General features: G+C 35.3%; 1 protein-coding gene across 2 annotated transcripts in view; it reads left to right on the top strand.

Moving 5' to 3' along the window:
• Xpo1 (exportin 1) overlaps positions 1-18,380 on the top strand; it is a 40,929-nt gene that overhangs the window by 7,897 nt on the left and 14,652 nt on the right. For both annotated transcript variants that reach the window (XM_026387169.2, XM_026387170.2), the window contains exons 3-7: positions 2,573-2,674; positions 6,088-6,160; positions 15,615-15,676; positions 15,879-15,923; positions 18,188-18,369. In XM_026387169.2, coding sequence (XP_026242954.1) covers positions 2,573-2,674; positions 6,088-6,160; positions 15,615-15,676; positions 15,879-15,923; positions 18,188-18,369 — 464 coding nt within the window. The remainder of the gene's footprint in view (positions 1-2,572; positions 2,675-6,087; positions 6,161-15,614; positions 15,677-15,878; positions 15,924-18,187; positions 18,370-18,380) is intronic.

Genomic DNA, 18,380 nt, shown 5'->3' with positions numbered 1-18,380 from the left:
AAAATATTAGGGTGGAAGTACCTTTAGAGAGTAAAATTACAACTAATAGGAAAGAACATGGTGTATGGTAACATTGAAGTGAATGATGGTAGTATAGGAAGTATAGAAAACTCATCACTGTCAGAATATTGTTTTGACCAAGTAAGTTTTATTTGGCATGGATCTTTGGCAAATCCTATCCTCAGTATTTTCTGTGTGTTAGTGCATATCTATAGTTAGATATGAATAACTAGTTATTCTCAGATAGAGGGTGAAAACACAATATTCTCAGAGGGTGAAAACACAACTGAAGTCGGTTTTGACCCTAGGTAAGTTTATATCATTACTCTATCTGTGCGGTGCTGGGGATTGAACCTAGGGTCTGTTCTAGCTTAGGCAAGCACTGTATCACTAAACTACATTCCCAGTCCTGTGTCCTTATTTTTTCTGCCCTTTATGATTTCTTATATGACACAACACTTTATTGGATTCTATTAGTCCCTTATTAAAATCAAATATTAAATTGTGTATAATAGGCCAAGTGAGGTGGTGTACACCCTGACCAAGGAGGCTGAAGCAGGAGGCTCTCAAGTCAGCCTGTGCAAATTAGTGAGACCCTTTCTTTTAAAAAAAAAAAATTATACCAGGGTTGAAACCCAGGGGTGCTTAACCACAGAGCCACATTCCCAGCCCCTTTATATTTTTTTATTTGGGGCCTCACTAAAATACCGAGGCTAGCTTTGAACTTGGGAGTCCTACTTCCTCGGCCACTGGGATTACACCCTTGGGCCACTGTTCCTGGCTTTATGGTCTCACTAAGTTGCTGAGGATCCTGCTAAATTGCTGAGGCTAGCTTTGAACTTGAAATCCTTCTGCCTCAGCCTCCTGAGCTGCTAGGCCATTCATTATAGGTGTGTATCACCATGCCTGACCTAAAATAATGAAGAAACAAGGAAAGGCTGGGAATGGAGTGGAGTGACCCTATTTTCAATCCCTAATACTGCAAATAAATAATAAAATTGAAAAGTAAACTGTATAATTGGATTTTAAAAGTTTACACTTTAATGACTAACTTCTAACCCCATGTCCTCACAGTGGAATGCAGGCAACTGTGATTTTAATCTGGTGGGATTTAGGGTAGAAAACCACTGTAAGTTCTTGCTTATGTGTCTCTAAATAACAAGCAGTGGGTATTGCTGATTAAATAATAGGATAATCATGAATGGGTCATATTTGCTATTTGAGGAAAAGATTATTGTTAACATCAAAGCAAAAAAGCATATGATTTTTTTTGAAGTTCAAATCATAAAGCCAAGCTATTGATTTTCAGGAATCTCTGTCCATTGAAGAAAGAATATTTCCTGTACCCTTTTTATTTTATTTTATTTATTTATTTATTTATTTTGGTCACCAGGGGTTGAGCCTAGGGGTACTTTACCACTGAACTGAGCCACATTCCCAGCCCTTTTTCCTTTTTTGTATATTATTAAGAGACAGGGTCGCTAAGTTGCTGAGGCTTGCTTTAAACTCATGATCCTCCTGAGCCTTCCCAGACACTGGGATTACAGGCATGCCCTACCTGGTTCCTGATTTCTTTTTGATATTTTTTTATAATCCATAGAATTGAACCATTAATATAGAAAAGGGTAATTGACAATTGGGGAATGGGCTGGGGATTGAACCTAAGGCCTATTATGTGCTCATTGACACATTCACATTTTAAAATTGTCAAACTTTAGTATTTTTCCTGTTGTAAGTTTTGTTAGAAATAAGAAACATCCAGTTGAACCATGTGTTCTTTCTGTCTGAGCCCCTCTAGTTGCTGGGATTGCAGCCATGTGCCATTGCACCTATAGTAGATGTGAATTTTTATGTTACTTTTGGTTGATTGTAAGTGCTAAGAACTGGTTTAAACAGTTCTAACAGGGTAGGTCTTTGTTAGCATTTACCAGGATTTATTTTATGGGGTGTGGGACTAAACCTACTGAGCTACATCTCCAGCTCCACATTGGTTGAGAATACCAAATAAAAATTTGCCCCAAAAGGCTGTTGTTTTTCAAAGAAACAAAGTATTCCTTTTTATTTTTTTCTATCTGGGCTTGAACCCAGGGGTGCTTAACCATTGAGCCAACATCCCCAGTTCTTTTTATTTTTTATTTTGAGACAAGGCCTCCCTAAATTGCTGAGGATGGCATCAGCCTTTAATACTTCTTCCTCAGTCTCCTGAGTCCCTGGGATTACAGATTATTCCGCCATGCCTGTCTAAAATATTCCCATTTTTTTAATATTTATTTTTTAGTTGCAGTTGGACACAACACCTTCATTTTATTTAATTTTATATGGTACTGATGATCGAACCCAGTGCCTCGCACATGCTAGTCGAGTGCTCTACCATTGAGCCACAACCCCAGCCCCTACAATATTCCCATTTTTAATTAAGCCTTATTTAGAACATTTTTATTACTTTCTCAAATGTTTCCAAAATTAATAGAATTACCATCCTATTAGAATTTGACTCCCTTATTACTTAACATTTAAGTGAATGATTCAAAAGAACAAGTTAGCTTAAAGTTCTTTTTGTTTGATATTTTAGCAAAGAATGGCTCAAGAAGTATTGACACATTTAAAGGAGCATCCTGATGCGTGGACAAGAGTCGACACAATTTTGGAATTTTCACAGAATATGAACACGAAAGTAAGCAAGTGGTGGTTTTAAAATGCATTATTTCTTTTCTTTCAGTCGTAAACTTTGAGGAAGGTATCTCATTTTTAGTATTAGCATTTGTTATCTCAAATCATTTTATATTGTAAACTTATTTCAAAATTTAGTCTTAAACATAGAATTAATTCTTGCACATAGTCCTAAGAATTATGAATGGAGTTTTGTAATTGGGACTAGTACGCAAGGTGGCTTTTTTTTCTTTTCTTTTTCTTTTCTTTTTTTTTTTTTTTTTTTCCTTTTCTTTTTAGAACATGCATACAGGTCTAAGTAGCATAAATTCTGAATGTTATTCAGAGATGAAATAACATCTGAGGAATTATTTTGGGCAAGTAATCAATATAATACAGGCTAGGCATGTCCACTCAAGTTGTGGACAGCTTAAAACCCTACTCCATGGTACCAATGCTTTTAATGGGACAGCACTCAGTTTTCATTTGCAATTGAAAATGTTATGATTCTTTTTTTTCTTAAGTTTGAACAGAAGGGTTGATCAAAATGTGTTTTGACTGTTTTAGGCTTGATGATTCACGCTTCTCTTTAAACTGCCTTAAAGTAATAAAATACCGTGGCGTTCTGTTTAATACACAAAAGGTTTCAATTTGATAAACCTTGTGTTAAAACAGAAAATAGCCATGTTCACATCTGTTTCTGAAATCAGACTGTGTTAATTAACAGTTTTAAAATATTAATTAATTTTGACATCTTGTAAATTTTAGGGAAAAATACAGTCCAGAACTTCCTCAAAGTGCTAACCTTAAGTAACATAACAGTGTTTGCCTGTTTGCTTGCCTGGTAAATTTTGCTTTTTATACTGACAGACATTACTAATGTTTAAGTTGATTTATCAACAGTATTTTTAAAAACTCAAATTTGTCTTGTGAAAAATGAGATGATTAGAGGAACAGAAAGAAAGCAACAGGTAAAGAATTCTTCAATTTACATAAATTACAAATGATTTGGTGCTAAATTTATGCACTATGACATTTGGCTTTTATGCAATCATTTTTTTTTCTTTAAAGATGTTAACACTACCTGATATTAATCATAATGTTCCATTATGTTGATTGCTTGTAATAGGAAGAAAAGGGGTGTCTTCCTGTGCAACTGACACAGCTAGGCTTTGACGGCAGGCCTCCACAAGGTCTACCCTTTTGATTCCCTTTAACTGAATTCTGTTCATCAATTGTTTTTGTTTCATGGGTGGTGGGAGGGGAAAGGGGAATTCAATGCATAAAATAAGTATTTCTAAGGGCTCAGTAGAAATTTCTACCATAGGGATCATTTCATGCATTTATTTTTTCATGCAGTATTTGCTGTTATCTGTCCCTCATCTTCATAAATCAGCAGTGGATTTCTCAAGTTCTGAGATGTAAAACAGAAGTGAGTTTTAGAATGTATGGGTTATTTATGGACATTTCTAAAGTAGTCATTTATCATTGGCTTTCAGATTTGACTGCCAGTTCAGATTTTTGAACCGAAATACATTTTTCCCATCTAAGGGAATGTGAATTGTTTTCCATGTGAAGTCTTTTATGTCTAAGAGGACTTTGGTGTTAGGAAATTATGGTGGAGGGTGGATAAAATAGACAGAGATTGATTGATTTCCTTTGACCTAAGTTGTGCCAAGCTTTTGTTAGGGTCCCTGCCTCAACCCATTTGGCAGAATGATGAGATATGCATTCTGTGTTCAGTAAGCTGATACCTTTTTACCCATGGAGAAAGGATTAGAGGTTAGTAAATAGGTATTTTAATTATTAATGTGTTGATCAATAAAAAATAAGTAAATAAAAATTTTGGTCCAAGTAAGATGAAATTTTAAAGATTTTGATTCTGATACACTTGTGGATTTTGTTAGTATTTTAAAGGTCTTTTGCTTATTAGCAAGAAGCATTTTTGTAGTAGACAGTACATTGTTTTGACTTTGTAAGTCTTTTTACAGTCTGATCTTATGCTTGAAACTGAAGAAAAATTTCAATATGTTCTTAAAAGCTAATTTAGAATTTCTATCAATTGGGACTTTTTTTTTTTTCCCCCTTTGGTTAACATTTTTCTGAGACCTAGGTGTAGCTAGCTGTGTCCTTAAAAATGAACAGAATAGAAAGCTTCACTACCTTACTGCTTGCTGATTACGAAACATTTTAATGGCTTCAAATTTGTAATTTCAGAATTTCTTTGGCCTTGTTTTTATTCTGGAAGTCTGTAAGGAAGGTTCTGCAACTGTAGGATTGAAGTTGAGGTGGCCAAATTTTCCTGGAAAGTGTGAAATGTTAAATGAAAACAGCAAAAACATTAAACTGTTTGAGCACAATGTAGTTTGGGACAGTCTATATTGTGCTTTGGATAAAAAGCATTTGCATGATCCCTTTGGTTGAAATACTAATGCTCCTATTTTATTGTTTAATGACTAACCATTTTAAAGATGAACTCTTATTCTCAGCCAAAACTTGCAATCTGAGGTCACGTCTGAATGAGTTTACCTTTCAGGTATTATAGGTGATTCTTCCAGCTAAAATATACCACATTATTTTTATCCCTTTTCTTCCTCCTGCATGTCCACACTGATTGGTCATAGTAATAATTTTAGGTAGTAGCTCTTGGAGCATTATAAATTCTTAAAAACATTGTTGTTGACTGTTTTAGAGTGTGTAATCAGCAAGAGGGACAAAATGGCTTGAAAGTGGTATCTTTTTAAACTTGTACATTGTTTAAATAACTTTTTTATTTAGGAAGGAATACCTGAAAGGTAGATGCAGATTGCAACATGCATTTGTATATTTTTTTGACTGTGCACAAAAGTTTATCTTTAAATTAGTAGAAATAGCAATTATAAGGGTGGGGTTAAAATTGAAAATAAACCCATGGGTTGTCTTGCTGCTCCTTAAGTAACACACCAGTGATGCTTAAACAGTTTGTATAGAAAGTATCTGTGACAATACTTTAATATTTGGCCAAAAGCTTACAACTCCTAGAGGATGGTAGGAAGCTTGATAGCATCCAAGCTACTAAATTCTTAGGAGCCTGGTGGTGTTAAAGATGTGAGCTTATGAGCAGTCAGTTATGCTGTGAATTCATATCTGGCTGCTATTTTTCCTTCTACAGATAAGCCCATTTGGCTGCTAAAGAGGGCTTTTTATTTGGTTCTTCCTCCTGGTGTGAGCATGTATAAACAGCAGGACTTTACATAGTAAACAGTAAAATGAGGAAAATGCATGAAATCTCAGTGTATGGGTGAATAGGTCTTTGTTTAATATATGTAATTAAACTTGATAGCATAATGTTTTTGAAGCTTTAGATGTAAATGTGTGAATGTCTGTCCATTTGTGAATTCCTAAGAGTAACCAGTCCTATGGCAATATATTCACATGCTTCTATTCTCCAATTTTCAGTATTATGGACTACAAATTTTGGAAAATGTGATAAAAACAAGGTGGAAGATTCTTCCAAGGAACCAGTGTGAAGGTAGGAAAATGTTCTAAAGAATTATAAATTCAGAGTTTTATTATTTCTGGTGCTTTTATTTCAGTGAGTGGTTTTGGGGGGGAACGAGGATTATTGTAGTTTATTTTTCCCTAATGGTAATTATATGCTTTCCTCATGTTGCAAGGCAGGTTTTGTTTACATTGGGAAAGGTGGTTAGGTTAAACCTTTGTAGAGACCATGCTGGTCAAACATTTTACAATACATATTGGAAAATATATGCAGGGCTGGGGGGTGTTTCAACTGGAAGAGAGAGTGCTTGCCTCACATGTGCTCCTCTGTTTGACCCACTACCACACGTAGCACAATACATACATACATAAATCTGGAACACATCTGGCAGTGAAAGAAATTTGAAAATTTGTTAAGTTCACAAAACAGTAATTTGAAAAGTAAAAGTACTTTAGCAGGTTTAACTGCGCTAAGGAAAACAAAGTATGAAAATTCATAAGATTGTTTGTGTTTTTTACCTTTTACATATTTTTGGTTGCTTTATATATAGAAAATGAAGATGCGGTGATAACTTGATTTTGGTGTTTAATTTTACTGCATTTGGAAGTTATCTTTTAACAAACTTGAGGAAAGTTGGAATTCTTTGCAATTCTAGTTGTCACTGACTTTATTATATATTTGTATCACTCTTTTTTTTTTTTTTAGTTGTGATGGACACAGTACCTTTATTTTATTTATATGTGGTACTGGGGATTGAACCCAGTGCCTCACACATGTACTAGGCAAGTGCTATACCACTGAGCCACAACCTATCACTTGTTCATTTCTGTTTAAAATGTAAATAGAGCTGAGCATGATGGTACAAACCTATAATCAGGAGGGTGAGGCAAGAGGATCACAAATTTCAGACTGAGCAATTTAGTGAGATTCTGTTTCAAAAGAAAAAGGGCTGGAACTTAGCTAAGAGGTTAAGCATCCCTGGGTTTAATCCTGAGTACCCCTCTAAAAAAAGTATGCACACATACATCTATTTGTCTGGACTTTGTAATGGGGAATATATTATCTATCTATTTATTTATTTATTTTGAGACAGGTTCTTATAAGTTGCTTAGGAACTCACTGTATTGCTGAAGTTGGCCTTGAAATTGTGATCCTCCTGCTTAGCATCCCTAGTTGCTGGAATTACAGGCATGTACCACCAAGCCCCCCTGCAAGCCCTCTTTTGTTTTTGTTTTTATGGTACTGTAGCGAACCCAGGTTGCAAGCATGCTAAGGATGTACTGCACCACTCATCTGTATCCCTAGGCTGCCTTTGTTTTTATACACTTTCATCCCTGCTTTATATTACATAGGATTCTAATAAAGCTTTTCCAACTCTAAGTGGTTAAGGATTGAATTTAATCAATGTCATATCTATTTGTTACTAAAAAAAAATTAGGCTCAAGGCCTCCTTGAGATTTTGACTTTTTTTTTTTTCTTTCTGCATTAATAGCAGTAGTATGTTTTGGTCTTTTTTTTTTTTTTTTTTTTTCATAAAGGTATTGTAACTCCCATGTGTTCATAAGTTAGTATCAAACATATTACAGGGCACAAAAGACTGTTTACATTTTAAATCTGCTTTGCTTATAAAAGGGAGAGAGGAAGGAATAGTGATTACTCAGCCTGATTTGTTTTATTTGCATGTTATCATCCACAATGCTGATATTAATTAATTACTTTCTCTGCAAGTACTCTGGTGTTTTTTTTTTTTTTTTTTTGGTGGTGGTGGTGGTAGGAATTGAACCCTAGCATCACCTACTTGCTCATTTTCTACTTCTGAGATGTCTTCCAGTCAAATATCTTTTTGAAGCATCAGAATCACTTTTCTAACCTCCTGTGTTTCTTTCACAGTAATAATGAGATTTGTTGGGATATAAAATTTTATTCATTTATTTTTGGTGATGCTGGGGATTGAACTGACTTAATCCTCAGCCCTTTTCATTTTGAGATAGGGTATCCCTAAATTGCCAAGGCTGGCCTTAAACTTTTGATCCTTCTGCCTCAGCATGCAGAGTTGCTAGAATTCCAGGCATGCATCATTTTTCCTGGCAACAGGTCATTTTTAGAAAAAGCATTCTAATAAAAAATTATGTTTGCATTTCATAAAGTGTATTGCATTGCTGTGATTCTTATTTAGTATTAAGTCTAAAAGTTGTGTTTGTTTTTTTCTTAAATATTTTTTTAGTTGTAGTTGGACATAATGACTTTATTTTTCTATGGTGCTGAGACTCGAACCCAGTCCCTCGCATATGCTAGGCAAACGCTCTACCACTGAGCCACAACCGCAGCCCTGGTTTATGTTTTTTTTCTATTTTGGTTTTTTGCTTCCCCTTCCCTTAGTATAACATAAGGATCAGAATGTTTTTGTGGCATTCTTATTGCTTGATTGGTGTTCAGTATATAATTATTCAGATGATTTGCCATTAATACAGTGATTATGTTCTCCAGGTTATTGCTTTAACAATCTAAAGGGTTTCCAAATATTTTTGCTTATTTATTTTTCCATACTGGAAATTGGGAATTGATCCCAGGACCTTGTACATTCTAGGCAGGCATTCTACAATTGAGCCTTTTTTATTCTGAGATGGAGTTTTGCCGAGTTGCCCAGGCTGGCTTTGAACTTGTGGTCCTTCTGCCTAGCCTCTGGAGTAGCTAGGATTATAGGCTTTTGTCATTGTGCCCACAACAAACAACAGCCTCAACACACACCCACCTCCGCCCCATGTACTGCCATGCTGGCCTCCAGATTGGAATCCTCTTGACTCAGCCCCCCGAGTTGCTGGTCTTACAGGCATGTGCCACTAGACCCAGCTAAAAGGAATATTTGTTTTGATGAATTACTATACACTTAAAAATCCTTAACAAAAGCTTAAGAAAGGTGAAAGGGAAATTTTAGTATGTGAAGTAGAAGAATTTCCAAATAAGGACTGGTTGCTATTCACTGATGTCTTGAAAGGAACTGTGACTGCCAGTAATACTAATTATCTTAGCTGTACATGAGAGTCATGATTCAGGTAACCTTCCCTACCCTTTCCCCTTTTTTTGATATGAGGGATTGAACCGAGAGGTGCTTAACCACTGAGCAACTTCCCCAACCCTTTTTTATTTTTAAAGACAGGACCCTGCTAAGTTGTTCAGGCTGACCTTGAACTGTTGCTCTTCCTGTCCCAGCCTCCCCATTTGCTGAGATTATAGGCATCTGTCACCATGTGTGGCTTCCTTCATTGTTTATTGAAAAAAAACTATTGGCTAATTAATAATTTTTTGTTCTGTAATATATGTAAATTTTTGAGATGGGACTATCTGATGGGACTGGGGGATGTAGCTGAGTGGTAGTGTACTTTGTCTAGCATACAAGAGTTTACCAGGTTTGCATATGAGTACTGCAAAAGCAGGGGTAATATTTTCAGTATTGTGTATGATTGACAAAAGCTTTTCCTCACCCCTGTGCTGGGGATCAAACCCAGAGCCTCATGCATATTTTGCAGGAGCTCTACACAAAGCAGTTTTAAAACTTCCGGTTAATTTAACTGTTTGGTCTCAGTAGAGGAGGGATGTGTTTTATTGCTCAATTATCAGCTTGCATCCATGTAGTAAATATGAGCCAGGAAAGTGTGTTTTGTTCAATGGTCATAGATTGTTGGTTCCTGTGCTGGGAATAGAACCCAGGGATGCTATCTGAGCTACATCCCCAGCCCTTTTTTAAATTTTCTTTTTGAGACAACGTTTTGCTGTTAAACAGTTGACCTCAAACTTGGTGCTCTTCCTACCTTAGCTTCCTGAATTACTGGAATTACAGGCATGTTCATGATGTGCAGTTTATTATTTTTTGGAAAAATGACTGGATTTTTAGTAAAATTTTGGTTGTGGCATAATGTTATAACACTAACTGTATTTAACCTTTTTTTAAAGTATAGAAATTAATGTCACTAAGTACATTGACAGTGTTATGTAAACATTACCCATCTCCACAATTTGTTTTCATTAACCCGATTGAAGGTGTATTCATTACACAACTAATTCCCTATTACCCTCTTCCTTCAATCCTGGGTGGCCAACCACTCTTCTTTCTGAATTTGCCTATGTACCTCATATAAATGGAATCATGTAATATTTGTCCTTATATCTGATTTATTTCACTTATAAAATGTTTTCAATATTAATACATGTTACAGCATATATCATTCATTCTTTGAAGGCTAAATAAAACTCCAGTGCACATATACACCAATTTGTTTATGTATTTTGCATTGATGGGAATTTTGGTTGTTTTCATCTTTTTTTACTGGAGTGAATTTTGCTGCTGTAAGCTTTAATAAAATGCATCTTTTAGTATTTTTTGTTCCATATCTGTTTGCAGTTATAGACCCGTTCGTTTAAGAATGATGAATGTTGCTTGTTGCATTGGTACACTCCGGTAACCCCATTGGCTTGGGAAACTGGGGCAGGAGGATTACAAGTTCAAAGCCAGCCTTAGCAGCAAGGCCCTACACAACTCATTAAGATCCTGTCTCTAAATAAAATATTTAAAAAGTGCTGGGGATGTGGTTCAGTGTTTTTTGTTTTTTTTTTTTTTTTTTTTTTTTTTTAATGTTAGTTAGCCAAGTGCCATGGTGTACATCTGCCATGGAGGCTGAGGGAAGATCATTTGAAACTATGCATTCCAGCATTAAGACCCCACATCATAAATAAAATTGGTGTTTGAGAAATCCATTCTTAAAATGACTAAACATGTAGGCCTAAGTTACAGTTTGTCTAGTCCTGCTGTGGAACTATCGTTTATTAACCCCTTTTTAGAATTGTCTAACTATTTTTCTCCCAGTTGGCTATTTGTTCTCACACAAATATTTTATTAAGTGGGAAATCATCTGCATTCCCTTGAATATGTAAGGAAAGAAAACAGCCGTCTTTAAGTGATCATCTTTCCATCAGAGTGATTTGAACAGGTCTAATTTTTTTAGTTGTAGATGGACACAATACCTTTATTTTTAAGTGCTGCTAAGGATCAAACCCAGTGCCTCACACACATGCTAGACAGGCAGTTACAGCCCCAGACCTGTAATAAATATTTTCGTTTTGTAATAGGCATTGATAGAGAAATGTACAAAAAAACATTTTCATAGCTTGTGAATAAAGCAAAAGAGGTTTTCACAGTGTTTGCAACTAAATTGAACTCATCTTTTCTATGCCCACTTTGTAGTATATTTTTGTTTTTATCTTTTTTTTTTTTGTTTTCTTTTGGTGGTGGTGCTGGGTATTGAGCCCAAGGCCTTGTGCATGTAAGGTGCAAGCACTCCGCCAACTGAGCTATATCCCTAGCCCTCATTTTTTATTTTCAGACAGTGTCTTTCTAAGTTGCTTAGAGACTCACTAACTTGCTGAGGATGGCTTCAAACCTGTCATGCTTCTGCCTCAGCTTCCCAAGCTGCTGGGATTACAGGTGTGTGCCCATGAGCCCTGCTATGATTTGAATTTTGAAAGTTTTGCTTTTATAGAAATAATGATATCTCAGTATGTTGTATTAATTTCTTCTCAGTATTTAGTGAATTTTCTACATATAAAAAACTCTTGGCAAATACTCATGTTTTTTCACCTTTTACCCTATCATCATATATATCCATTATTTTGCAAAGCAATTCTAAGGGCTAATTATTTTTGCTGTGATTTGTGAGATGATATGTGTATTCTAAGCCAGCATGGGGGTTATTTAATTCTCGTCTTTTTGCCAAAGTGGAGTTGGCAGTATTCTGTTGCATATTGATATTGAATAGTTGAAACTGATTCTTTCCCCCTGTGCTGGAAAGCAAGCCTTATGCATGGTAAGCATGTATGTGTTCTGCAGGTAGATTAATAGCCAAGCCCCGAGGTTTTTGTTGTTGTTCGTAGTGAGAATAGGGTCTTGGGCCATTTGATTGTTATAATGTCAATAACCAAAGAATTTACTGTTTGAATCCTTTGAAAATACAAATGATATAGTGAACATGGGAAGACATTAAACCTCAATGAGAACTCATTCTTGATTTTACATTTTTGGTGCTGGGGATGAAACCCAGGGCTTCATACATGCTTGGCAAATACTCTACTGCAAGCCGTTGTTCTTGATTTTTATATCAAATTTTATACTACATATTTCAAAGATAAAGCTACTAGAAGACATCCTACGTTTATGTGTACTTTCTGTGTAGTTGGAAAAGAAATTCCAAATTAATGCAGTTTTTACTGAATGATGTCTACAAAAGTAGTCTAATTATGTTTAAATAAGGTTGTTCTGCATGTTACATTTTGTAACTCATAGTCACTACTTCATTTGTCAAATTTCATAATTATTTGTTTAATCTCACACACAGAACTCTTTTTGCTACTTAGAAGCATTTGGATTTTCTATCCTATGTATTTATTGCATCATTGGGGGTTTTTGTTTGTTTGTTTGTTTGTTTTTAATACCTTTATTTTCATGTGGTGCCGAGGATCAAACCCAGCACTCTGCAAGTGCGAGGCAAACGCTCTACCACCCAGCCACAACCCTAGTTTAGGAATGCAGGTCAGCAGTAGAGGGCCACTGGGTTTTGTTAAGTACTCAGAGATGATTTTCTTTCTTTGTGGTCTGATGGTGTGCTTAGCCACTGAGCCACATCCACAGTTGGCCTCTAATGTGGGATCCTTCTGGTACAGTCTCCTTAGTAGTTGGGATTGCAGGCATGTGCCACCAGGCCCAGTTCCTCCAAAGATGGGTTTTTTAAAAATGATGAGGGTGGATTAAATGCAACTACTGCACCATTTAAAAGAAGATAGTTTAAAAAAAAAAAAAACTAAAAGAAGATAGTTGATATCCGAGAACTTTGATATCAGAGGGCATCCTGTTGATATTCAGGAGTTCCTTTATTTCAATGACATTTTCCAGTTGTCATGTTTTATGCTTTGCCTCAAGTACCAGTAAACTTTAGAAAACCCTGAATCATGGGGAAAGCATCCACATCTTAATATGCCAAATAGAGGCTGTACTATTACTTTAAGACATTGTCTTGTTCATTATACAGATTTAAAGTACTGAATTTCTTTACAATGTGGTATTATCAGTTATTTAATCACAAAATAAATAAAATATTTTAGAGGATGATTTACTCTTTATTTTCTTTAGATTCCTCCCCCCTTTCTTTTATAGGCTTTTTTTTTTTTTTTGATAGTAACATCTGTGAAGAAGAAAATCAAGATTACCAAAAACTGTTTTAATTTGACATTGAGGTCTCATGGAGCCAGGGTGCAGTGGTGCATCCTATAATCAGAGCAACTTGCAAAGCTGAGGTAGAAGGATGGCAAATTCTAGGCCATCCTCAGCAATTTAACAAAACGTCCCCCCCCAAAAAAAAAAAAAAAAACACCTGAAGATGTAGTCTTTTTTTTTTTTTTTTAAGAGAGAGTGAGAGAGGAGAGAGAGAGAATTTTTAATATTTATTTTTTAGTTCTCGGCGGACACAACACCCTTGTTGGTATGTGGTGCTGAGGATTGAACCCGGGCCGCACGCATGCCAGGCAAGCACGCTGCTGCTTGAGCCACATCCCCAGCCCTGAAGATGTAGTCTTAACAGTAAAGTACACTAGGTTCAATCCCAATCTCCTGCCCCTGAAAAAAATCATGGAAAATAATTTAGAAAGAGTTATATAGAGTGAGATTGTGGGGCTGGGTTGTGGCTCAGTGATAGAGTCCTTGCCTTGATCCTCAGCACCACATAAAACATAAATAAAGGCATTGTGTCCATCTACAGCTTAAAAAAATAATAATAAAAATAAAATTTAAAAAGTGAGATTGTTGCTCATTTCAAAAAGGACTGAGTTTGATATCTAGTATCAAAACAAAACGAAAAACGTTATTTTGTGTCTACATGAAATTTCCTTTTGTTATTTACAAGTTATTGTAGAATTAGAAGAAAGTTTCCTAAGAGAATTGTATTCCCTTAAAATTCTTCATTTTATTGTAACGTTGATGGCTGGGCCTTGGTATAAATATGAAAGCCAGAAAAATTAACACCAATTGATTACTACTAATTATAGATCTTACATTTCCTCCCTAATGTTAGCCTTTTTCTGTTTCACATTATGTTTATCTGTCTCGTTAATCTCTGAATGACATTTTCTTCCCCTCTGGTGTGATGCTGGGGAATGAATTCTGGAATCTAATACATGATAGACAAGTGCTCTACCACTGACCTACACATCCTCTGGTCCTATTATGATATTGCCTGCTCGTTTCTTATTTATATGATTTATTTTCTCTTCATGGATCAGTGTATTTTATGGAATGGAATATGTGTCACCTTGAGACTATGCTAGTTACTTTCTTTCCTCAAAGTTTTACCCATTGGCTTTAGTTTTCATTGGTATATATTGTTTCCAACAGTTACTGTGACTTTTCCCTAATGTTGACAGAACTTTTTTAAGGTTTTATTTGTTTTTATGTTACTGGGGATTGAACCTAAAGGCACTTTACCACTGAGCCATACCCCCAAAGCTTTTTCTTTTAAGACAGGGTCTGGCTAATTTCCATAGGGCCTTCTGAAATTGCTAAGACCTGTCTGGAACTTGTAATACTCCTGTCTCAGTCTCCCGAATTGCTGGGATTATAGGCATGTACCACCAGTCCAGCAACATTTTAATGGATGAATATATGAACATACATGAATAAATGTTTAATTTATTCATTTTAGTTGATAGACCTTTATTTTTTATTTATATGTGGTGCTGAGAATTGAACCCAGTGCCTCTCTACCACTGAAGCAAGCTCTCTACCACTGAGTCACAACCCCAGCCCCTTAATGGGATATTTTTTTTATTGCCCTTTTTATTGTATGTTTCCAATGTAACAGTTAAGAAAATTTGGTACTTGGCAAACAGTTCATTAATCTTTTCTCATACCATATGTATTCATACTACTTTCCATTGAATTTTTCATTTGATATATAGCATTTATTGTGGCCTATTGTATTAGTGAAGTTTTTTCAAGATTAGGAAAGTGTTTTCATGATACTTGTAAAATGTATTTATTTTGTTTTTATTGGAGACATTGGAGGAAATTGAAATTGTTAGTTCTATCATAGTTAATAGAAATCGTATTTTCAAGTGCCAGTGAAGGGGAACCATGGTTTAAATGGTTGGATACATTTTCTAATTTGAGTGTCACTTTCTGAGCAAATTAAATTTCCATGTTCAGGATTTGGTAGGTGGGGTTTGAAGACACTATGTTTCAGTTAGCTCTGAAAACTGCATGAAAATCTTCATGATTCATTGAGGCAAAGCCTAAATCAATCATGTAAAAATACTTGCAGTCCTTAATTCCATGTTGTGGGAAATATTCAATTGTTCAATTAGGGAACCTGCCTCGGATCTGTTTGGTATATTAAAGATATGTCACACTAAGTTTTTAAAAACTTCAAATTTTTTTTTTAAATAGGAATAAAAAAATATGTTGTTGGCCTCATTATCAAGACGTCATCTGATCCAACTTGTGTAGAGGTAAGAGGGCTTTTTTTGAATATTATTTTTGAGAAGGTAAAATCATTTAAATATTCTTGACTAGAATTTACTTTACACAAACATAGGCATATTTATAGTAAATATAATCATTGTCTCCTAGAAGGATTTTTTATGTTAATGTTCTTTGTTAGGCCTTCATTAAGCTCTTACTTACTTAATCTGTTCTTTTTCCCTTCCTCAGAAGGAAAAGGTTTATATCGGGAAATTAAATATGATTCTTGTTCAGGTAAGTTTAAACTTTTTTCATCAGAAAAGTAAACTATTTTTCTTAGGCATACTATTTGACATGATTTAATACTGTTTTATCAAATGAAGTAGATTGATGTCTTGCAGAAATAACATTAGTAACCTAACAACTATAATATTTGTAATTTACCAGATACCTTTTGAAATGCTTAATTGTATGTGTGGTGTGGTAGGAAACTTCGAGTATTTTAGTCTTTTCAATTATATTACTCCATTGTGGATTAGACTGTATATTTGAGTGTCTCTGGTTTTCCATATGACTGATGTAATTTTCTCATTTGCTTGGCACTATATTTTTCCCTTTAATATTTATTTTTTAGTTGTAGTTGTCAATACAATACCTTTATTTTTTTAATTTATTTTTATGTGGTGCTGAGGATCAAACCCAGAACCTCGCATGCAGGTCTACCGCTGAGCCACAACCCCAACCCCTATATCAAGCTTTATTCTTATATCTTTGGCTTGGTTTTTGACCTTTTTCTAATTCTCCATTAAGTCTTTTCAAACTTACTTTATTGTCTAAATGTAGAATTTTTATATTTATTTATATATTTTTACAGTATTGTCACAGTACTGTAAGTTTACCAGTTACTCGTCATACCAGACAATCTTTAGAAAAATCCCTAGCTTAATTAGAACAAATTATATCCCATGCTGCTTCTTTTTTCTTATTATTATTATTATTTGTTGTAGTGGGACACATACCTTTGTTTGTTAATTAATTTGAAGTATTTTGTCAATGGACCTTTAATATTTATTTTTTTAGGTGTATATGGACACAACACAACGCCTTTATTTTTATGTGGTGCCCTGAATCGAGCCTGGGTCCTGCCCGTGCTAGGGAAGCGCTCTACCACTGAGCCACAATCCCAGCCCTGACAATGGACCTTTAATTAATTCATTTATATGCAGTGCTGAGATTCGAACCCAGGGCCTTACACATGCTAGGCAAGGGCTCTGCTGCTGAGCCACCACCCCAGCCCCTATTAATTTATTTTATGTGGTGCTGAGATTCGAACCCAGGGCCTTACACATGCTAGGCAAGGGCTCTGCAACTGAGCTATAGCCCCAGCCTATAAATCCCATGCTCTTATATAGTCATGTCAGAATGAATCCAGTGTTATAACTAACAAGACCCAATTAAAAAATATATATAAAGATGCACTTAAAAAATTCCTATGGGCTAGGTTGTAGCTCAGTAGTAGAGCACGTGCCTAGCATGTGTGAGGCACTGGGTTCAATCTTCAGCACCACATAGAAAATACACAGGTAAAATAAAGGTATTGTGTTCATCTACAACTAAGATTAAAAAAAAATCCCTAGCTTATCACATACACAATACAAACTTAAATCTAATTACGCCTTTTTTTTCTTTTTTGAGAGAGAGATCAAACAGATGTGTTAAATCATCTTAGGAAAATCCAAGATGTATAGATTAAGGCATAATTCTATGCTGGGGAGTAGTGAAGTGGTGGAGTAACTAACTGGTATTTTAGTATTTATCAAGGGACTGGGTTATGGGTCAGAGATACAGTTTTTGCTTCGCATATCCAAGACTCTGATCTTGTATATCCTCAAAACAAAAATTTTTTAAATTTCAAGGCTCACATTACATAAGAGGAGTCTTTCTCTTTTTTTTTTTTTAAGAGTTTATTTGCCTGAGGATGGAGAGATTAAGTTCGACTATCCTTTTTCTTTTTTTTAAATATTTATTTATTTATTTTAGTTCTTGGTGGACACAACATTTGTATGTGGTGCTGAGGATCAAACCCGGGCCGCACGCATGCCAGGCGAGCGCGCTACCGCTTGAGCCACATCCCCAGCCCCGAGTCTTTCTCATTTTGGGGAATACACCCAGGAACTCAACATCTACCATGCAGTTAGTTACTCCACCACTGCACTACTCCCCAGCATAGAATTATGCCTTAATCTATACATCTTGGAGTCTCCTAAGATGATTTAACACATCTGTCTGTTCAAATGTTGATATTCATACACATTAGAGACAAATGAGACAATAAGTTAGAATAATCGAGCTCAGTCATAGAATGTTTAAGGCAAAGAGAATTTTATCTGTATTTTTTCACCCAGTATGTGGTAATGGGAGTAGCATGTTTTCTGCTTTAATAAAGAGGAAAATGTGGTAAATATTTAATCTCTGCTTTTTAGTATACTGCATGTAAATTCTTTGAAGATTTTACTTGTGTTTGACAAATGAGATGAAGTTCATATTTGTTATTTTAGATACTGAAACAAGAATGGCCCAAGCATTGGCCCACTTTTATCAGTGACATTGTTGGAGCAAGTAGAACCAGTGAAAGTCTTTGTCAGAATAATATGGTGATTCTCAAACTCTTAAGTGAAGAAGTGTTTGATTTCTCTAGTGGACAGATAACGCAAGTGAAAGCAAAGCATTTAAAAGACAGGCAAGTAATAC

The sequence above is a fragment of the Urocitellus parryii genome, chromosome 12, assembly GCF_045843805.1.
Source record: "Urocitellus parryii isolate mUroPar1 chromosome 12, mUroPar1.hap1, whole genome shotgun sequence".
Classification (NCBI taxonomy): domain Eukaryota; kingdom Metazoa; phylum Chordata; class Mammalia; order Rodentia; family Sciuridae; genus Urocitellus; species Urocitellus parryii.
Note: the sequence above shows the minus strand (reverse complement) of the source record. Positions and strands in the feature narration are given on the sequence as shown.